Source organism: Embiotoca jacksoni, unplaced genomic scaffold (assembly GCF_022577435.1).
Source record: "Embiotoca jacksoni isolate LCO1_2020_lvr unplaced genomic scaffold, fEmbJac1.0.p SCAF_18, whole genome shotgun sequence".
Lineage (NCBI taxonomy): Eukaryota > Metazoa > Chordata > Actinopteri > Embiotocidae > Embiotoca > Embiotoca jacksoni.
Window position 1 is genome coordinate 11,868,331 of NW_027185318.1, and position 24,000 is coordinate 11,892,330.

Sequence of the window (24,000 nt, forward strand, 5' to 3'; positions counted from 1 at the left end):
CAGTTTGTAGATTAAGAAACATTTAAAAATAAGTTTTGACATGTAATATTAGGAAGAAATATTTCAGTTTCTGCACTTTTTCTAGGTCATCAAACAAACTGAATTATGTCAGCGGCATTTAGCATGTTAACTCTCTCAGATTAAGGAAACCCTGTGCGTGTGTAAGCGACAGTATGTGTTGGTCACAGAGAATCTCACGTTAGCTATTCTACCAAAACGTTTCAAAATGTCTCTCTTGAAGCTAAAGAGACATAAAGTTAATTGTAAAAAAAAAAAAAAATCTCAATTCCTGAGCTAATAGACTGACAGGTAGTTATTTACTTTGCCAGCTTTAACGAGGAATAAACCGGTGTTTGCACTCTTTTGTGTGGTCAGGAGATGACTGATTTTCCTATTTGGCCCACATGCTATTAAAGTTGACTCGACCCTGCATGACTGAGTGGCACTTGGACTTGGTTCGGGCTCCTCCCACTTCCTGTATGAGTCAGTATACAGATATTTTGTGATCTTATTCGATTTTGGCAGGAGTTGTGGGGAAGTTACTTCCTGTTTGATTTGATCTTGTCAGTGAACTTTTCTTCATTTGTTCTGAGTCAGTTCTTTCATCTCTGTCATGATTGCATTACCGTGTGTGTTTCTGCTTCCCCCTAGTTCATCTTTTCTTGTGTGCATGTTGATTAATGTGGGTACAGTTTTTCCAGTGTGTTTCATCTCTGTGTCCCTGATTTGTTTGTGTGTATCCAGATGGTGTGTGCAGCTTATTTTCTCTGTGTGTGTGTGTGTGTGTGTGTGTGTGTGTGTGTGTGTGTGTGTGTGTGTGTGTGTTGAGGGTCTACAGGGAGATGAAACAAGCATCGGACCTTGTAGCTGCTGTCAACCAATCACACATCAAGGGGCCCTGTAGTTCAGCCAATAGATGATCAAGGTTCTGGCCCCGAGTCCACAGGAGGCGGAGCCAAGTCTCATTTCCCCAGAAGTGTGTGTGTGTGTGTGTGTGTGTGTGTGTGTGTGTGTGTGTGTGTGTGTGTGTGTGTGTGTGTGTGTGTGTGAGAGAGAGAGACATTTCACAGACCGTGGCAATATTTGATTGAGACACAGAAATAACCACACAAACACACAGACGGCTAATAAACATGCTCAGGCAAACATTAAAGCATGGACATAATACGCAAGCGCACACACACACACACACACACACACACACACACACACACACACACACACACACACACACACACACACACATACACATACATACACACACAATGAAAGCACATTCGCACACATTTGATGTCTCTTTATCATATAGAAACACATTTGGTATCAGTTGAAGTTTAAATTACAAATGAAAAACTGCCAGAGGTGGAAGTGCAGAAGGAAATAATAGAAAACAAAAGCATTAGAGAAGTTCTGATCGTTCACAATCAGCTGATATATTTGTGAATGACTCAACCTTCAAATTTTTCCGTCAAGAAATTAGTAAAATATTTGAGAAGAATGAATAAAATCCCGGTGTAACTTCCTATTGGCTAGTTTATACATTCTTGCAGCAAACAGCTTGATGAGAAGTTCCGAATCGCAGCTCGAACACGGTTGTATCTGATGACATCAACAATAAGACGGCTAACACCTTTCTCCATTAACATGATTGCATTTCTTGTAGGGCTGCGCGATTCTGGATAAAATAAGTGTATCTTGCTTAGAATTGGGATCATGATTCCCAAAATTATATTTTTTTTTAGTATGAGTGTTTATTGCACTCATTTACCTGATGAACGCTCTTGTCTTCAGCTTCATGAATCAGACACTAAACATAAAAAGGAGTATTTTTCTGTACGTTTGCGTTTCGCTGCCGTTTCTGCTGCTCTGCATCACATGGTGTAACGTCACATGGTCATTTTATTTTTCGGTAGAAAGTACAAGCGGTTGTTTTGACGCAGCTGATGTCACTGATGAAAGTGCGGCAGAATTGTCATCATTTAGAAATGAGATTTTTAATACGATTAATCAGGCAGCCTTTACTGTTAGTTCTCTAAATAATAGAGAAACTGTATCTTTGCATGAGAGGATCACAAGAAGGTCCGAATGGAGCCGATACTTAACACACGATGTGTATGGGACAAATCAGAAATTTCATTTAGGATTTTATTTGAAACTATTTCATTGCATTAAGTCATCACAGATGTCCCCCCCCCCCCTTTACCCCCACCCCACCTCCTTTTTCTCCCTGTGGCGAGTTCCAGTGGAGTCCAACTAATTACAGTGGCTATCAGGAGTGAATGGGTGTGTGCATATATGTGTGTGTGTGCATCCCCGCCGCTAAATTCTCATTTCAAATAGCCCATGGTGCTCTGATGGAACGCTGGGCTGCAGACTCAGACACACACACACACACACACACACACACACACACACACACACACACACACACACACACACACACACACACACACACACACACACACACACACACACACACACACCTGCTCATTAACTGGGTTCCAAATCCAATCAGCGTGGGTGCGACAGAGGAGCTCTGTCTGAGGCCGTACACACAAACACAGTGTGTGTTTTCACTGGTTGTCTGGTTATCTCTGGTTTAAACCAGAGGGAGAGACACTGAACCGATTAACGCAGACCGATGCGGAGAGAAAACAAAACAACAAGACAACGTTATTTCTCTAAATGAAAGCAGTTAAACCACTTTGAACCTGGCTAGTGCCTTAATTCTTCCCAGAGTCATATGGTGACCCTGACATATGCCTGTAAGTAGAACAGCTCACATTACCTCCACGTAACAACATCCACCTGATCACGGCCCGATATCACAGACATTAAGAATGAAAGTGAGTGTTTCCTACTGGAAGACAACCTTTTCAACCTAAGTCTTTTTGGTGTGGTTAGAAAAAAAGTTCAGAGACTCGTCTTGTTGCACTCAAATGGAGCGCAGCACAGAAACGTGAAGGAAACAGTTGGAAGCAATAATTTTTGTGAGTTATGTCACTTGATCAACATCAGCACCTGCGTTGCACACATTTTTGTGACCACTGGTACGTGAACATTTGTGATTTGACCATGGAAAACTGCCTTCCTGAAAACACCTTGTCGGACTTGTTGCTTCATTGCTGAAGCATTTCAACGGTCCTCCTTCCAGATTTCTCAAGTTTGACAAAAGATCGAATGTTTCTCTGCTCAAGTTTCAGGTCCGTGGTGAAATCACAAATGTTCATGTACCAGCGGTCACAAAAATTTGTGTAACTCAGGTGCTGATGGTCATCAAGTGACATAACTTGGAATACTTAATGTGAAAGTTATTTCTTCCTCCTGCTACATGCGCATCAATGTGCTCCATTCATGCACACAAGGAACAGTTTCTAAAATCAATGATTGGCCATTTGTTCGTAGATTCCCGTTAAAAACGTATCTGCCACCTTGTGTTTTGTCATCATAATGATCACGGTCTTGGATAAAATGAACGAAATGGACTCTGACTGCAAAAAAAACAAAAAAAACAATTTTTGTAATGTGAGCATACAAAAATGTAAACACAACTAACTTTTAGTGTTTGACTGATAAGCTCGTCCGTAGCAGAGCATAGACTGCTGTAGAAACATCAGTCTGTATGATGGAAACACAGAAAATCCCCCCTCTCTGTCCTCAGTGTATTTTCTCTCCCTCTTTCTTCATCCTAAACCCTGAGGGCAACAGTGAGAGTGCACAACCTCAACAGGAGGCTGAGAACACACACACACACACACACACACACACACACACACACACACACACACACACACGCACACGCACACACTGACACACTGACATGCAGTCTAGGTTACATTCTAGTGGAGAGTCATGCCTGAGAAACGTACAGGCGGCTTAAGTCCTCTATCCTCTTAGCCGTGTCTCTTTGTCTATTCTTCTGTCTTTCCCTTTTTCCTTCATCCATAACTTTTTCCAACACTGTATCGTATCATATCACATTGTATAATTTCCATGAAGTCTTTTGTCATTTTGAAAGAGGAAGTATTCAAATGAAGAACAAAAACCTCCCAAAAACAAGTGCAAATGTTTCTTTCATCAATATGGACAGACAGTAAAGATCAAAGAAACGTGACAGCATTCTATTCATGACAACGATGTGCAACAGTGTGGTCATCATGGATGGAGTACAAAAGTGAAGTTGAGACATACAAAAATAATATTCTCGGTTATTTATGACATGTTTTAACAAAATCTTTTTCTGATAGCTCTTGCAATTTTCTTCTCATGTTTGCCGTTTAACTTAAAAGATGAATACAGGGAAAATTTGAAAAAACAAAGTAGATGAAAATAATGAATCAAGAAATATAGAAGACAAAGTAAAAAGAATTATAAATTAAATAAAACATTTGAAAAATGTCTTTTACCTGCTAAAAAGGGTAATTTGAAGGGTTTTGAACCAAACCTTCCCAGCACCCCCCACTGCTTCCAGAGAGAGAGAAGGATGGATGAAGACGAATGTTAACCCGGGAGAAGGAGAGGGAGAGGAAGCGAGAGATGAAGAGAGGCAGAGAGAGAGAGAGAATCTTTAATTAGAGACAGATGACTTTGCCACGCCTCAGAAGGCTGGGATTACACTGCAGGCTATGAGGCGAGGCTAATTTCACATGTAATTGTTGCTGCAATCCTCGCTGTGCTGCTAACGCTCCCAACCTCCCTCCATACAGGAGGCGGGAGGGAGAGGAGGGAGAGGAGGGAGGGAGAGGACGAGGAGGAGGAGGATGAAGAGGAAGCAAAAAAGAATAGAATAGAAAGAAGCAAAACTAATATTTAGCTGCAAACGTCGATGCATTGAAAATACTTTCTGCCGTCTTACTGCAAAACATGAAGGAAGGATATAAGAAAAAATAAGAGGAAAAAAGGGAAGAGAGCAAAGACAGGATGAAAGATGAAATAACAATTGGAAAGAAAATGAAATGAAGAATTTAAAGGGAATAAAATAAGAAAAGAATAAATGAATGAATGAAAAGAGGAGGGAAAGAGAGACAAAATGAAAAAGGTTTTAAAAGACTGATCGGAAGAATGAGGAGAATGTAGGTATAAGAAGGTAAAGAAAGAGATAGAAGGAAATAAATGAGGAAAGGAAGAAGATATATAACACATGGAGGAGAGAACTGAAGAAGCAGTCAGAATAAAGGACAAAAGAAGGAATTTAAAGAGGAAAAGAGGAAATGAAACGCAGAAGAAATGGATGGAAAAAAAAGAAAAGGAGGAAACAAAATAACAATGATAGAAGGGGAAGACAGAAAAAAAAATCCTGAAAATGAAAATATACTGACATGTTCTCGTGAAATAAATGAAGGAAGGGAAGTAAAGAATAAAGGGGAAAGTGGCTAAAAAGATTAAATGCTCTCGTAATCCTCAGTAGAGAAAGATCTGCGACCTCTGCATTGTTAAAAAATAACACACAGAAAGAAGAAATCAAATAAAATCTGAGCGAAAGTACGAAATGTGGAGAAAGAAGGAGGAGGACGAGAGGGAAAGAAATGAAGGTGAGTATCATTTAAAAAAAAACACTTTGAAAGAGCAAAAATCTCTCCTCATCCTACAAAAGAAACTTCCTGCAGCTCAGGAAAATCTCTGTCACACACACACACACACACACACACACACACACACACACACACACACACACACACACACACACACACACACACACACACACACTCTTCTCTTCTCTTCTCTCTTTGTCTTTGTAGACTGATATTCCCTTTTCTTCTCTCCAGAGACCTGCAGAGCTCTGCTGCTGCCGTGTGTCTCTGCTGTGTTACTCTGTGTGTGTGTGTGTGTGTGCGTGTGCGTGTTTGCGTGCGTGCGTGCGTGCACTGAGTTGAACGTTTCCTGACTGAGACATCCTGATGTCGCGTTTTGTCATTTGCCGCTGCTTGTTATACGAGCAGAGAGCTGAAGTCCTCCGGGACTCGGTCTGTATGTGTTGGGGTGTGTGTGTGTGGGTCTGTATGTGTTGGGGTGTGTGTGTGGGTCTGTGTGTGTGTTTCCGTATACATCTAAAATAGTTTTGATACCTCAGTCAAGTTTTAGTCTGATTTAAAGTGTCGTAGTGTGTCTTTTTTGTATAGTTGTAGTTAGTGTAACGGATGTTAGTTGGACGAGGACGAGTCACAGGACTGTTTTCCACTGTTTATTAGCTCCTTCACAAGACAACCTAACAAATACATAAATTATCTTCAGCTCTGTACTGCTCTAAAGAAACACGAAGATTTACGCGGTGAAACTGCTGCTAAATTCTCTGCAGAACTGCGGTGGCTTTAAACAACAAGCAAATTCAACAGGTTAAAGAAAAATCGACAACACTTATCTTAGCAGTTAAAACAACACAAAAGAGAGAAATTAATAACGTCAGCAGTCAACAATATGCACAAAATGAAAATGATTCTATAACCAAACAACTCATCTTCATCAATGTGAAGCACTTTGAGGGAGGAATACTGTACGGAAACTCAAAGGAGGCAATTTGCAGCGATGTTGTTTCAATGGGAAGCATTAAATATGAATATCACGCATAAAATTCTAAAATACTAAATATAATTCTGTAATAATGAAAATTTTAAGTGTTTTAAATGAGCAAACTTTCTTTTTTTTGTGTGCCTTCAAAGCCGTTCAAGACATGCAGACTGCAAAACTTTACAATCAGACCAACAATGTTTTGGCTTCATCACGATCCTCCGTAAACACAATTACCAAGAACAAGACATTTTTAAAAGAACATTTGAGTTAATTATCAGGAAATATGCTATATAGGTGGTTTGTTCCCACCTTAACATGACCTACAGGAGCATACCATGTACCACAGATAGACTGCTTAAAAATCACTGTTGGAAAAAAAACAACAACCTTGCTGTTTAGAGTTGGGCTCAAAGGGAAGGTTAAAGGATAATTGTTTGGATTAGAATAAGTATTTTGTGAAGTTTGGTGAAGTTTTTTTAACAGGCGGTTAAGGCTATAGATCAGTCATGGGTAAAAAAAAAAAAAAAAAAACAAGGTTTAAAACAAGTCTAATGTTTTGTCGACCCATCCATCCACCACGACCTCCTCCTTACACTCACTTTATGGCTCGATAACGTCACCCGACTTACCTCTGTGCTTGTGTCACCGTTATAATCTCAAGAGATCAACACAGCTACCTAATTCTAATTATAGAAAATAATAAGAGTTTCAGATTTGATTGGTTGATAGTTTTTGCTTTTCTTTTTGTGTAACGATAGCAGGGCCCTTCCACATGAGTTTATTTCTTGTGTGCACGTGTGTGTGCACATCTGGTCTCGTCCATGGTAATAATTTTCCTACTTGTTATCATAAGTTTCTTTTCTTGGTGCGCGTGTGTGTGGGTGTGTTTTTTTTACAGTATTTACAGTACATGTGCAAAAGCGCTTGTGTTTGCAGATCTATTAAGTGTGTCTTTTTGTCCTCTAAAAGTACACACACATGCAAAGTGAGTGTATACTTCATATCTCCAGTATGTTGTGGTGTGCGTGCGCACGTGGGTTGAAGTGTGCGTGTTGCACGTTCTCAAATGTTCATACGTGTTTTTCAGTGTGTGTTTACGTCAGACCTCTATGTGTGTGTTTGCAGTCTTTCTTGTGTGTGTGTGTGTGTGTGTGTGTGTGTGTGTGTGTGTGTGTGTGTGTGTGGATTATGTGTCCTGTGGGAGGCTGTTTCCTGTGCGTTTGTTCTGTCAGTCTTGATAAAGTCGGGGATATATCTGCTTTAGAACAAAGAGACACGACTCAGCAGCATCTCGCCAACTTTCCTCCTCCCTCTCTCTGTATCTCGTCTCTCTTGAGACTCCCTCAGCTTCCCAGGAACACCGTCTGACTGAAACCTGACACACACACACACACACACACACACACACACACACACACACACACACACACACACACACACACACACACACACACAGAGAGAGAGAGAGAAACGAGCAGGAATCTAATACAGAACTAAAAGTAGTTTGACGTTGAGCGTCGAGCCAATGTCAGTCCAAGGTTGGCTATAAACATGTTTGCAGAGTTTCCCTCCAAAACAACAAGCAGAGACTAAAAACGATCAGCAGCAACAGAATTTGATCTTATTTTGAAGGTTGTTTTTTTTTACCAAAACAAAGCTGGAATCTTTTTTTTTTGACTGTATATATGTCTTTAGCTGTATATATGTATGTCTTTTATCTTTATATATGTCTTTTTAATTGTGTGTACATTGAAAGCAAATTCAAACTGGAGTCAAATTCCTTGTATGTGGAAACATAACCAATGACCAATAAATCTGATTCCGATTAAATCTTGGATTTAAAAAAACGAGATAATTAAAGAAAATGTTAAATCAATTTATTTAAAAAAAATTAAAACCAGTTTTTTATATTTTGCAGGTTTAACCATATGTTAAGCTGAGCCTGCATGGTAGAGATTATTTTAACTTTTATTTTGATAAATAATGCCTATTTCTCATGATCATAATTTAAATTGTAGAAGCAGCATTTTTACATCATGCATTTATTTCCATGTGTGGGAGGACAATCAGAAAATTCTACCCCATGTCTTCCTGTCTTTTTTATTTACGATTAATGTGAAATTGATCTTCAGAAAGTATCCTTTACTACAAAAATAAAAAGTTAACAGTTACGATAGAAGATTGTTTTCTTGTCGAATTTACAACCCTACAGGTCGTGCAGTTACACCACCATCCGGAGCTGCACGCCTTAGAACAAAGAAGAAACAAACAGCCTGATTATAAATAATCAACAGTTACAAAACGAAGGAAAAACACCAACAAACTCAATTTATTGATCTTTAGTGGCAGTTTGTCTCAGAATATTCAAAGACTGTAGATCACACAGGAACATGCTGCGTTTCTGCTTTTACCTGCAGACACATTTTATTTCCACTGAAGGTTTGTTTAAGTGTGTCGTGAGAATAATGTTTAATGTCATCTCAAGGGGAAAGCGTCCTTTTAAGTGTGTGTGTGTGTGTGTGTGTGTGTGTGTGTGTGTGTGTGTGTGTGTGTATGTGTGTATGTGTGTGTGTGTGTGTTTGTATCTGAGAGAAAGAACATGACAACACACACATACACAATATTGCAGTTGCAGAGCAACTGGAAGCTCCACTACACAATTAATGTGTGAGCCACATGGTGTGTGTGTGTGTGTGTGTGTGTGTGTGTGTGTGTGTGTGTGTGTGTGTGTGTGTGTGTGTGTGTGTCTGTGTGTGTGTGCGTTCTCTCTCCATTCATCACCCTGCTCTCTGTTTGACCTTGGCACCTTCTTCATTAGAATAAAGATTGTCTGTCGTTTAGGCTACATGGTCGGTCTGCTGGACACACACACACACACACACACACACACACACACACACACACACACACACACACACACACACACACACACACACACACACAGAGCCATGCTATTATACTTCTGTCATTGTGGTGGAATAGAAAGAGAAGAGGAGGGGTAGAGGTGTGTGGTGGAGGAAAGGAGGGGAATCAACAATCAGACCAGGGAGGTGATGATGATGACATGACTGTTTCAGTCATTCTTTGAATGCACCGGAAAAAAAAAAAAAAGAATCTCATTATTATCTATTCACCATCCAATTGAACATTTTAGGGGTCTTTAAAGCCTTTCAAATCTTTCAGCAGCACTGAGAGCAGACCAGCTCAGTTCATTGTTGGAGTATTGATATGATTAGTGTTCATCATGTTATCAAGACAACAGGAGGAAGTGTAGATTCCATCCACAGCAAATCAAAACAGGAGTAGAGGGGAAAACGGAGGGGGGGGGGGGGGGGCTTTTTCTAAGATGTGATAAAACGTGAAAATAAATTAAAATAAGCCAAATTTAGAGATATAAGCGTATCAGATGAAGGCCTCATTCTCTCTGCAGTTTAGGCAAATACAGACCACAGCATCAGCCTACTCACTTTCTGTTTATCATATTAACTCTGTTTATACACACACGTACACACACACACACACACACACACACACACACACACACACACACACACACACACACACACACGCATGCACACACACAGTGGTGGAAGCCAACAGAGGAAGTGTTGTTAACCAACACCTGCTCCCTTTGCAAGTCAATGGTGAACACACACACACACACACACACACACACACACACACACACACACACACACACACACACACACACACACACACACACACACACACCACTGATATGATGAGCAACAAGAGTCAGTGAACACTTGAACAATTGAAAAACTCATCATCACTTCTTTTATTAAAACAAACATGTCCAGACATATGAATAGAAATACAGGAAATTTCAAACATCAAAATAATACTACAGTGTATATACAGCATACATATTATATCATGCAGCATTAATATTACTAATAATAGTTTTCAATCCTGTCTACTCCACTGGAACAACAATAAAGAGCAACATTACCACAGAACAAACACATTCATGCCTGCACGCGCACGCACACACACACACACACACACACACACACACACACACACACACACACACACACACACACACACACACACACACACATTCACACATACAAGCTCTCTTTCTCTCCAGGTTTCTTTTCATGAGCTCGGCACAGTGTCACGATGACAATCAGGACGTTGTCCAGAGTTGCTCTTTCACACATGTAGCACACAGCAGGACATTATCGGTGTCAGATACATTCTCACCTGGGAATACTTTGTTTGTTTTAAGCGAGGGGCGGAGCCTGAGTGCGGCGTGCAGGAGTGCACGATGTAAACATCATCAACACGTCCGCTGGCTCGCTGTGAACAATGACCGGCTCTAGTCACAGTCGGACACATTACACAGAGTCTGTACTGAGGAGCCGGCAGGTTAATGTCCATTTATTTGTCGCCTCACACCGATTCGGACGTTCTCACATGCAGCTCCCTCCGGGGTTCACATTGAGATAAGTTCAGTGCATGTGTGAAAGCTGTACCCCCCCCCCCCCCCCTCCTTCTCCCTCCTTCTCCCTCCTCCTCCCCGGGGTATAAAGACTGTCTTTGTTTAGGTGCTGAATAGTCGTGATCCATCCAGTTTCCTATTGGCTCAGAAACACACCAACACATTTGTACTATTATAAGTCACGAGTGCACTTCTCATGAGTAAAGTGTTTGAGTGCAGCCAAACCTGAACCTGATTCTGCTCTTTAACCCGCTAAACCACCTCTTAGCCCGCAAATAAACTCACAACTAAGTTTTGAAATGCTCGGCCCTCACAGGCAGACGCACAAAAGTGACACACACTCTGACAGAAAAACTGACCGAGCGTGTGTGAAAGACAGAGTTGCAGTGTTAAACTTTCCACAGTGAATCCACAGGTGTTTAACACTGTCATATGTGTGTTGCATCTTGTCTTCTTGCTGTGTGTGTGTGTGTGTGTGTGTGTGTTTGTTTAAGGAATTCTGCTGCCTATTTTTCCGTGTTGTTTCATCTTGCCATGAGGGAATTCCCAGGGTTCTTAGGGGGTCAAAGGTCACCTGGCGTGAACGAGGAGCGGCATCCCACAGTTTCTATGACTCACCCTCCTCACAGCCAAAGCGCCTTCTCTGTCTTTTCTCTCGATTTGCCTTTTAGAACCAAAGCCAAGTGTATTGGCTACTTTACACACGAATAAAACTACTAACTCACAGAAAAGTTTCATCAGTCAAAGTTATCAATTTTATTGACACTTTTTATGAGGGAAAAAAAATCAAAGTCAGTTGATGGTGTTTTTTTTCTAAAATATATACAATTCATATTTTGTGATGTACTGATTTTGTCATGATTAGATGCAAATAGTATAAAGCCGTGCTTGTGTCCCCCAGAGGCTGCAGTGTTCATTATAATCCACAATGTAAACAACAGCACTCTTGATCTGGTTTTTCTAAGAGTTTTACCAGGAATAAAGCCAATGCTAAATGCTAAAAGTGCTGCATGAGAAAAAGTCCCCAAAAAGGCTTAATTTCTCTGGGGGAACAAGTATGGAATCGGTACATTTTTAATGAAGACCTGCACATTAGATTTTGTGTTCACGTTAAGATTTTCGGCTCAAAGAGGTGCTGTAAAAGGTTTAAGGGTCACCAGTTACTTGTTCGGGAGAAAATCAATATCCTCAACAAATTTCCAGACAAACTGCACCTCGAGCTCGAGGGGGCCTTCCTGTTTCAGGTCTGCAGGTCTTCTCTCGGTTCTTATCATTTCTTATCAGTTTCTGCCTCCTGTTGTGTGTCTGTTCGTTAAACCTTGCTATCCAATAATAAAATTTAAAAAACCTTAAGAAATACACAACATCTAAATTTCACAGCTAAAATGGGCTAAATTTGGCTATAAAGTAAATTTACCTCTGCAAGAATACTATTGCGATTTATTGTTTAGACCTACTGAAATAGACACTTAAATATTTGAGAAACAAGTGTTGAATTAAAAAAGTTTTACAAACTTTATGGCACCTAAAGCATTTTCATCGGTGATGTGGTAACGGACACAGACTCATGACTTATGTTGTATAACGATGTTGAATAAAGCGCAGATTGCAACAGCTGAAGTAACATTATCCGGTGAATCAAGAAATCTATAAATACCTGAAGGTTTTTTTTTTTACGTTTGTTTTTGATATTTTAGGTTGGACAGTTATTAGTATGTGCATTAATTTCACTGTAATGTTGCAGACACAACAGACAGTTGTCCTTCTCTTTGTACTTTCTCTGTTCCTTCCTTTCTCTCTGTCTCCAAAGACTTGTAGAGATATCGCCCTCCTCGCTTTGCACGATCGACCCCCCAGCTAAACACACACACTCAAAAACACACACACACGCACGCACGCACGCACGCACGCACGCACGCACGCACACACACACACACACACACACACACACACACACACACACACACACGCACAAGCAAGCTCACACGTGACTCACTGCAAAGCTGAATGGCGAGCCGTCTTTACCGGCCAGTCAAACGACTCATTCATCTGGTTTCCATGGTGACAATTAAAACATGTTGCTGGGTCTTTTGTTGTTGGAAAGAGAAAAAGTCTCTTTGCTTTTTTTTTTTTTTTTTGCATCTTTTTGTCCAAACAGAAGGGTTTTAATTTGGTGAAACAGAAACTTCCAGAAACTCTCAGCCACACAGAAAGCAGAATTTAGTTTGAGTTTGACTTAAATTCGGAGTTACAATAATTTAGTTTTACGCCATCAAGGAGGCAGAAGTATGCACGATTATCATAAACATGAGAGAATCTAACTCCTCGGGGGTCTCGGCCACTTTATGAAACAATTTTTTCATCATTGTGAGATACAATCACGTACCTGATATAATTTCTTTTCAGCACTACCTGGGTTACTTGAATATGTGCTGCTGTAACATCCTATTCCTTTTTTTTAACACAGACACACACACACACACACACACACACACACACACACACACACACAAAACTTTGTATATATGTCGGGTTTTTTTCAAACTTGTAGCCGAAGGCATTTGGTACCAAACAAAAAAAATGTAATTATTATTGTCATTATTATTGCACATAGAGGCAGAACTGCTTACATTCTTATGTGAACTGTTTACTCATTTAATAGAATAATAAACAATTGTTGTTGTTTTTTTTACAGTAAATAATAGATTCACTTATCAATTTTTCAATAGTAACCCAAAAATAACAACCTGACAAAGTGCCTTGAAGGATTTTAACAAAACAAAACTTGTTGTAATATTGTTCTTAAGTCAGTCCCAACATAAATATGCTACGTAAATCTTTATGGAAGTATAAAATAAGTATTTTTCCATTCCCCAGACAATTAAATATAGAAACCACAATGTAAATATAAAATGTATGTTTTAATATACCATCCATAATAACTGCCAGTGAAAATGAATTAAATATCCTTTTGTGATATTGGCATCAAACAGTTACATTTATTAATTGTAATCAAATAAATTGTAGGTATTATTGAAGTTATTGTAAACAGAGGCAGTTTGGGGAGGGTGATGTCACTTAAAGATTGATGCTACTTTATGCATCTACTTTACTATATATCAGAGGGAAATATAATATATTGTACTCCACTTCATTTATCTACTGCTTTAGTTACTTCAGTTCGTCCCTGTATATAAAACTGGATATAAAGTAGTTCAAACCAGCTCCAGCTGCAGCAGCTACAACAGTAACATGCTGCTGACACATTGATGCTTCAGTGTTTATAATCTAATGATGTCATACATAATCAACATCAGTCAGAGGGACCAAATCTGAATTTGTATATACTTTATTTGTCTGTTTATTTATGTACTTTTACTTAAGTAGGATTTTTTTTTTTTTTTATGAAAGACTTGTACTGGAATATTTTTTACATTGCAGTATTGGTACTTTTACTCAAGTAAAATGTCTGAATACTTCTTTCATCAGGGGTGTTTATGTGGTTTTGCTCGCTCGCTTGCTCACTCACTCACTCACTCACTCACTCACTCACTCACTCACTCACTCACTCACACACATAGACACACACACACATTTACACACAGGTTGAAGTGTCTGGCAGTATAAATGGGGTGTCACAGAGCCACTTCCTGCTCTTTCAGAGCTGGTTGAACATCCATCTCAGCCGGAGACACCAAGGCACACAAACACACACACACACACACACACACACACACACACACACACACACACACACACACACACACACACACACACACACACACACACAAATGTAAGCAAGCATACAGTGTTTTTCCCTCGTTTCTGTCTCTGTATGTCTCACACACTTTTTTTTTTTTTTTACCCAGAAAACAAAGGAGTGGTTGAGAGAATGAGGAATTGTTAAATGGGTGAAGGCTTTAATACTTTTCAGACTCAAATGAGGTCGAGGTGGTTGAATGATGTAACTTCTGACCATAACTACGAGCTTTGCCAAACCTTTGATTTTGATTTTGATTCAGGATTTTACATACATTTTCCTTCTCATTAAACATTTTCCACCTATTTTTAAAACCATTTTAAACCCAAAGTGCTTTCTATCGCCACCTTCAGGTCAGTGGAACAGAGTGAAACCATTGGTAGAACTGTGAATGGCATGTATTACGTGCGCATCCTCATACATGTTCATTAGATAAACAAAACAGGGACCCGCTCAACAGCTTCATTGAAAAGCTGGAGGTCAAAATGTCCACGGGGAACCTTTAACTGTAATTAATTTTCTATTACCGCAATCTTCCTCTCACTGTAATCATCCCAATGTTTGCTCAGTATTTCTGCTTCCTGCAGCAAGAGGAACAATATTTCAAATCGTTGTAAACGAGGAAAGTAAACGAGTACCAAGAGACGAAGAGGGAGTGTTAATGATGAAGAGCAGAACAGAAAGGTTGGAAACACAAAGACACAGGAGGAAAGAAAAGATGAGGAAGAGGTTGGAGACGCGTCCTTATCACTTCCCCCGAACTTTAGTTGCCACGACGACAAAAATTGTTCCGTTACGCAGCCTCCGACAAACTTCTCTCATTTGGCGGATAAGATGAATCTGCGAGAAGAGCGAAGGAAAAAAACCGAAAAAAAAACCTAATGTTCAAAATGCATTAAATGTTTTTCATGTATGACTGCATTTTTGCTGACATTTCAGCTCTGCGCTCATTAATATGGAGACCAAATTAAACTTATGATTGCTTGTTGATTTCCTCCTCCTCCTCCCCATCCCTCCTCTCTCCTCCTCTCCCTCTCATCTGTTTCCTGAAGCGTTTCTCCCCCATTTCTCTCCTTTCTGTTTTGGAAAAGGTCTGGCATTTTTCCGTTTTCCTAACACTGATATGTGATTAAGTGTCTCTTTGTATATAAAGGTTTATTCTAACAAAGCTCTCAAGAGGGCACAAGCATTTTCAGTTTACAATTCGTGACATTAGAAACAAAGTCAAATTTCGTCTAATTTTATCTGAATAGTTTATTTACAGTCATACTTTGCACCATAACATGTTCTTGCATTTTAATAGTATATTTTTTGTCGTCCGCCCAATCAGTTAAAAACTACATTCCTTGTGTTTAGTAGGCCTGCCGCCATTAAAGCCAGGCTATTCAATAGCAACATCCAGGGTTATCTCGAGGTTTCTGCATCGTGATCAGGGGTGCGGTGGTGGTTAAAACCTATGCATTTTAATTTTAACTATGATCATTGCATTATTTTTATTTCTTTAAATGCACTGTGTGCAATAAAAGTAATAATCACAGAACATCGGTTAAATAAAGCTTATAGAGAATGATTTTTCTCACGTATTTTTGTGTCTTTATTTTCTTGTCGATTCATGTATCCACATAATAAACAGATGTAAAAAACAGCTGAAGATGCAAATATATTTAACTACATACAGGTTAAAAAAAATAATCTGTCAGAGTTTGTGGAATCTTTTTGTTTCAAATTGTGTTACTTCTTAAAGACCCATTACCTTTGTCAATCCCCTCCTATTTCCCAGAATGGCCTTTGGACCGTGTGGTAACTGCACCCAGAGAATTTTATTTCATAAAAACACTGTGACAAATTTTTCACTTGAAGTTTGAATCAGTTTTCGTGTAGAAAAACTTTTGGGTCTAGAAATATAATACCCGTTGTTTGACGTATATGAATCAAAGTGTATATATTAATATATTCTTACATAAATGAGCCTTTCTTTTTACTCTTCCATCACATGGGGCTCATTTCAAACTGAGGAATGACGAGTGACTCTGCAACTTTTGTGAGCTCGATAGCTAACATATGGGGCTGAAGCAACAAGTAATTAGTTTGATTTAGTAACAAATTATGTTATCTGTTCAGACGCTGCGGGCTCCTTGCCAGAGAAAGTTTTAATGGCTTCAGTGGCAAAATGAAAGTTCGGAGATTACTGGATTTTCAAGCAACCAGGAAAGAAGAGGTCAAAGGTCACAGAACCTTGTTTCATTTCTCCATTTCTCTTTGAGCAGCACACAAAAATGGGAATCTGTGAAACTATAATCACCATCTTCTCTGGGGATGATCATTTCTTAGTGGCTTTATTAGAATCAGCTAGCTGAAACAGATCTGCATCTCTTTTTTTTTCCCTTTTGCTTTTTTTCAACAAATCTCAGTGGAAATTACAAACAAATTTTTCCTAACTTTTGCATTACGTTCGAATTGATTTGAGAGAAGATTCAAGGAATGAATAAGGGTTGGACTGAGCTTTGTGTTGCACCATGTTCAGTTGGTTTTCTCCTCAATGGAGCTTTCACAAATGAGAATACAAAAACTTGTAGCCTGATGTTACCTCAGGTTTATTTTGAAACTGGTGGAGCAGCCTTCAACCACAATATGGGTTATGTTATGAGCTGTAAATTCACCCTCTCCCGTTGCAGGCTTTTTTTTTTTTTTTTTTTGCTTTTGTACATTTTTGGCATTGTTGTTGCTTCAGTTCCTCAATCACATTTAGCCACGCCCGCTGGTCACTGATTGGTCCGCCCTTCAGAGCGGATGTGCGAACCTTAATACGAACAGACTGTAATCACAGCAAAGCTTGACGCTGTGAGCAACAGGTGGGCGGAGCCAGGCTATAAAACTTTGTTGGCGTTATTAATGTGATTTCGATTCTTTACTTCAGTGGAACAGCTTCCTTGTTCTCTCTTTACTTCTATATTAGACACACAACAAAGTCGTTTCTGACGTGTTGTGTTTTCAGTCATCGTTCTTCTCATTCAAGTTTTGGTAGCTTAATCAAGTGACTGAAAACTGAGAATCTGTTGACAGTGTAGTGGGGGAGAAAAATACAAAGTGCTCCAGTTTCATTCACGGAATAAAAACATCGGTTGTCACCAGACGTTTGACATTCGCACATCTTCAGATACTCTTTCTAAAGTAGAACCCTTCTCAGCTTCCGCGCGTCTCACCGCTGGCTAACTTCTGAGACATCGGAGTAATGGTGCGTGGTGGCCCGCATGTTTTTCCAGGTTCAATTCACAGTATATGGCACCCTGTCACTTCTCCAGCGTGCAAGAGCGTTAGTGCGGACGCGGTGTCGATGTCGCTGAAGCAGCCCTCCTTCACTTGTTCTCGTCCATTTATTGTATTTTTCCTTCATCCCCTCGTCTACACAATCTCTTCGTCTTTTTTTCCTCTTCCTCCTTTTGTTTCTTCGTCTTCGGGCCTGTGTATCTCAGTCCAGCCTTGCATGGAGATTGACTGGAGGCATGAATACATCACAACTAGCCATCCATGCATCCCCCCCCTCCCACCACCCCCTCTCTTTCTCCCTCACCCATCATCCTCCCCTCCGCCCTCCCATTCCTCCAAGATCCCTCTCTCAGCACTTATCTCAAAGTTCGGATCTCATGCATTTTAATCGGCATGTCTATCTTCCTCCCCCCTCCTCTCTCCTCTCTCTTTTCTTTGACTTTGGATCAGTGGCATCCTTCACACAAACAACAACAACAACAAAACAACACCCTCCTCTTCCTCCCCACCAGCTCCCTTTCCCCCTTTTTAAATCAATATTTGCCATCAGCGAATAAATCGTATAATTTCCTGACTGTTAAAAGAGTGCGACGCCGACATATTTACCTTCCACTCGTCTATTTTTTTTGTTGCTGTCGATCCTTTCGTTCTCGCGGCGTGGCTATTAGCTAAGTGAAGGGGATGGATGGCCATGAAGCGTCGAGCGATAGCATCTCCATCAGAATCGTCGACATTGAAAAATGGCCGCCGCCTCTCTGATGACAGCGCAGCAAAAACAGACACACACACACACACACACACACACACACACACACAGAGTCAGAGAAAAGACATTTGAATATTCAAATAGGGCCGGGCGGTAATGATAAACGACAAGGGAAAAGTAGAATCAAGTAGCTATCGATGCAGAAAATGAAAAGAGGAGAAAGAGAAAAGAGAGGAGGAGGAGGAGGGAAATTAAGCACAAAAAAAAAAGATGGAGGCTTCGAAGATGAGTTACACTAACAACTAAAAAGAGAGAGGAGAAAGAGGGGATGGGTGGAAAGATGGATGAATTAAGCAAATAGAATAATAGGATGGAAGACTGGGGGAGTTTTACAGTAAAGAAAATAAAGATGGAGAGAGACGGAGGAAGGGTTGTTGGTGTAAAGGGGAGACGACGAGGAAAGGACATGAAAACGACGATGAGATTCATTATAAAGAGTGAAAAACTGAAGGCATAAGATAGTAAATGTTGGATGAATTTAATCAAAATATCAAAGGATGAGTTTTGCAACCAGACAGAAGAGAAAGTATGGATGGTGTGAAAAGAGAGCAGACAGAAGAAAAGTGTCAAAACAAAAAAGGAATCAAGACAGATTGATTCAAAAATCATAAATAAGAAATCAAGCATCAAGGACAGATGAGAAAGAACAACAATGACCTAAAAGAAAAGAGCAGGAAGGGAAATAAATGAACCACGAGTGATGAGGTGAGCATCAGAAAATGTATACACTCAGTTGAAATGAAAAGAAAAAGAATCCGTGTTTAGTGAACATCTGTAAATTGCAATTATGGGCCAGCAAAAGAAAATAGCCTGAATTACACTCTCCACTTTAAACCACACAAAAATAAAAAAAATAAAATTTATCGTAAAAGGGATTTTATAAATTGTATACATTTTAAGTCGAAGACAAATGTTACAAAAAAAAAATTCAACTCAGTAATTAGGTAATTGCTCCTTAGACAACTCCGTCAACCTCCGTCAAATGACATTGAAGCCCTTCCCAAGCAACGATCAGCTAATGTCAAGCTCAACAAATGAAGTGAAAGAAAGTGGCAGTTCAGTCTGATTATCAGACTTGTATTAAAGTTCAAAAACTGACAACTTCTTTTCCAGCAGTAAATGGTGTTATTTCACGAAGGCAACTGCAACTAAAACATGATTTTAAAATGTCAAAATGTACCTCTACAGTTCCTTAAAGAGTGACTTTTGGGTTCAAAAATAGAAAACCTGCAGATCCTTCGCTCCCCGACCCACGGCACTCAAACAAGAGCATAAACCAGAAGGGAGGAAAAATCTTCAGCATCGCTTGGTGGTACAAACTGGAGCGTTTCTTTAAAACCTCTCCATAAAGAACTCTGCAGTCTACTGTCAGGTGCTGCTGCCGCGTTTGATTCCCGCACAACTGTGGAGTCGCAGAGCTGCGACAGAGTTTTTAGCTTTAAAGTGGTCAAAGCAGGCAAAGCAGTGAGTGAAACCTGCTGAAAACTCTCGGGGCTCCCTCAAACATTTCATCATGAAATGAGCCGCAAACAACAATAAAGAAAAAAAGATCTGCACCTGTTTAAAAGACCAGTTAAAGGAATACTCCGCTGAAAATCTACCTTTTGACTATCAAGTACTCGCCACCTGTCGGCTTGCGAAGCTTCCTCCTTTGTGGAGGACGGCAGCTGCAATGAGACGGATTCACAGCAGTTACAATGCAGAGATCCAAGTCTCATGGTGTCAACACATCAGAATGTACACACCACCAACTTCCTTTGTCAAATGTGTTTTAGACGAGCAGCACACCGAACGACTGTAATAAAGCCTCATGTTCAGATTTTGGCCGTCGCCATCTTGCTTGTTCGGAGCAGTTTGAAGCAGGAAGTGACCATATTTGGACAATCTGACTCGATCTGATTGGAAACCCGGCGATACTACATCCCGCCCACCGATAGCTGTAACCTGATTGCATCACAGGCCTGTCAATCAAACAGACACGCCCCACAAAAACACAGCTTTTTGAAGCTTATTTTCTAATTAATGACGGGATTATTTCCAGATGGACCGCCAGAAAACTAATAAGAAGGAGCGACTATTGGCTAACAACACCGAAATAACAATTTTATTGACTTAGAATTTTATGAGACTAGTTGAATGGGAGTCTATGGAGCCGGAGGCTTTTTGGAGCCAACCTCTAGTGGCACTCGGTGGTATTACAGCTTAAGGCACTTTTGAATCGTCGTCAACTTTAATATACAGTCTACAGCTTTAGAGGGAGCGTACTTACAGGCTGGATGTTTTTGTAACCCAGGAACTGTGAGCAAATCATTGCTCAACATTATGATCTGTGTTAAGTGAATGCTTAAGGTTAAGACAGATTGCGATCGCGTCATACGTGTCCATCTGAGTGACAAGTGTCCGTCCTGTCTCCCGTCTCCAGAGCAGCCACACTGAACTGATGATGATGGAGAGCAGGAAGACCAGCCTGCTGGGCCGGGCCGAGTCCCTGAAGAGGAGCGCCACCGAGCTGCCCAGCAACTTCCACTGCAAGATACACAACCTGACGCACACATGGAGGCAGCTGGAGGTAACACGCGCGTGCGCACACACACACACACACACACACACACACACACACACACACACACACACACACACACACACACACAAATACACATATACACAGTAGAGTCAAGTTTTAGAAAATCCAGGATTGTGAACGGTCGCGTCTGGGAGACGAGCCAAACGGAGATAGTATCTGAAAGATCACATGGAAATTTCTGTTGCGACAGGAGTGTGTGTGAGTGCATGTGTGTGTGTGTGTGTCTAATTTTAGGCTAATCAGCACTGATCTAATCTAGAACATGAAGATGATAATTAGTGTCGTCTCAATTACGGAGCCCTGCTGCCACCGTGGCCTTTTACTGTGTGGTGTAACGCACCGAGATGGAAGGATTAGACAGATCGATCGATCACGACGGGCTTCGCGACGCTTCTTTATGACGTTTACATGTTTCAATTTGAATTTTCTCCGAGCCCTGAAGGGCTTCACGCTGAGGGGTAAGAGTTGGGATTTGTAAGTCGTTCTCGACCTTGGAAACGGAAGCAAAGTGTCGTCTGATTTGATCATAGTGACAACTAGCAGGTAATGTTCATGTCCTGGATCTCCATGCTGTTCTTTTCTCGCTCTGCTCTCCCTCTCACTCCAACCAGTTGAGGCAGACGGCCGCCCAACTCTGAGCCTGGTTCTGTCGGAGGTTTCTTCCTGTTAAAAGGGAGTTGTAAAGTTCTGTTTTTTGGACATTACTGTGTTAAGTGCCTTAAAATAAACTGTGTTGTGATTTGGCGCTATATATAAAAAACAAAGAATTAAGTTGATAAAAACCTGAAGGGGGCGCTGTTCTGGTGGATGCACTTGCAGATTAACCTCACTAATCAAGGCTGGAAAGCATCTGGGCAGTTAAATAGTCATTAGTTTACCACCAGAACCGGGACACCTTAAATAACTCCCACTTACATTCGGATCATTCAAGAGGCTGCAGAAAGTATCGTTTGCCTTGCTAACAAGCACGACGGCAGTAGTTGTTTGTCTTAACCGGGGCGTGGTGATTGATTCCAGGTCTGCGGCGGAGGGTTGGGGGGGTGGGTGGGAGGTGACAGCTGGCGGCTGCTCGTCAGGAGGCTGAAATGCGACGATGTGACTTTGTTCCTCCGTAGGAACAAACTGTCTCCCGTCGACCGAGAGGCACGTCGAACGTATCGAGCTCATTCACGGAAACAGAGAGGAGCAACGGAGGAGCAAACGCCATCTGTGTGTGTGTGTGTATGTGTGTGTAATCCCTAATGATACACACACACACACATACATATCACTGTCTCACAAAGTTATTGGAAGTGCGTATGTGTGCGCATTAACATATGTATCAACCTCAGTGAAACGGATTCAATTTCCGAAATGAAACAACAGTAACAGATGAGCGTTTCTCTCTCTCTCGCCATCGTGTGTGTTTCCACCACAGTAACCAGGCTGTGATTAAACTTCTATTACTGACAAAGAGACATTTGGACTCACAACACTGTTTCACGCGCACGTACACACGCACGCACGCACACACACACACACACACACACACACACACACACACACACACACACACACACACACACACACACACACACACACACACATTTAAAGTTTGCCTGTGTGTCATCAGCAAACAGTGGAATTCTGGGTAGTGATACAAGGAGACTTCTAATCTCCTATACTCGCTCTCCTCGTTTTCCTTCTTCTCTCATGTGGGCAAAAGTATGTGGACGTCATGACAAGAGTTATCATAACTGAAATTAAGGAGTAACAATCCAGTTTATATTTTTATTATTTTTGTTAACACGCCCAAATTTGTCGAAAACGATATACATTTTTTCAAACATAAAATTCAATCAACATCAGATGCCAAACTTAACACTCTACCCTTACAGGAAAACCACAAGAAGTTCACATGTACAGTATAAAAACTCATTTTCATAGTATAGTATGTGAAGTCCACGTAGATCCCCATGTAAAAAAATGTTTACACATATTTCACCCATGTTATCCATGTTCCAACATGTGGCAAACGTGCCATACATGTAATCAGGTGTGTGACACGTGAAAAACAACTCTCGTGATTTTTGTGGTGCTCTGATTGAGGTTACTTGGACAAGCAGCACACAAATTTGACTTCAACATTTTTCAAAGAATATATTTATATATTCATGAAGAAAGACTAGAATATATCTCAGTTAAAGTTCTTCAACTCTAATACACAGCAAATCCGAGTAATGTTTCCCTAAACTCTGAGCAGCAACCTGTTTACTTTCCTCCTCTCCTCCATCACCTCCTCTGCTCCTTCTTACTCTGCTCTTTTCTTTCTCTGCTTCCTCCATCCTCCCTCGCTTTCTTCTGCTCTCCTCCTTAACCCTCAAAACTATATTTTATTTTTCTACTCATCCCTTTTTATTTTACCTCTTCTCATCCCCCTTTCTGTACTCTTGACCTCCCATAACTTCACCCTTTCTCCCTCCTTTTTCCTAATCACTTACATTTATTTCTCCTCCCTCGTCTTCTGTCTTTCCCTCTCTTCATCCTTTCCTCCCCTTTCTTCCTGCCCTCTTCTTTCATTTACCTCTTCCATTGGTCCTTTTCTATTTAAATATTTAAGGTGATATTTTCAGCTTATTCTTCTCTTTGTTTCACTATAAGCATCAAAG

The 24,000-nt window shown here is 40.5% G+C and overlaps 1 protein-coding gene across 2 annotated transcripts in view; it reads left to right on the plus strand.

Annotated features, from left to right (window-relative positions):
* The window catches only part of akap6 (A kinase (PRKA) anchor protein 6), a 169,197-nt gene that overhangs the window by 101,679 nt on the left and 43,518 nt on the right, over positions 1–24,000 (plus strand). For both annotated transcript variants that reach the window (XM_069152819.1, XM_069152820.1), the window contains exon 16: positions 21,191–21,337. In XM_069152819.1, coding sequence (XP_069008920.1) covers positions 21,191–21,337 — 147 coding nt within the window. The remainder of the gene's footprint in view (positions 1–21,190; positions 21,338–24,000) is intronic.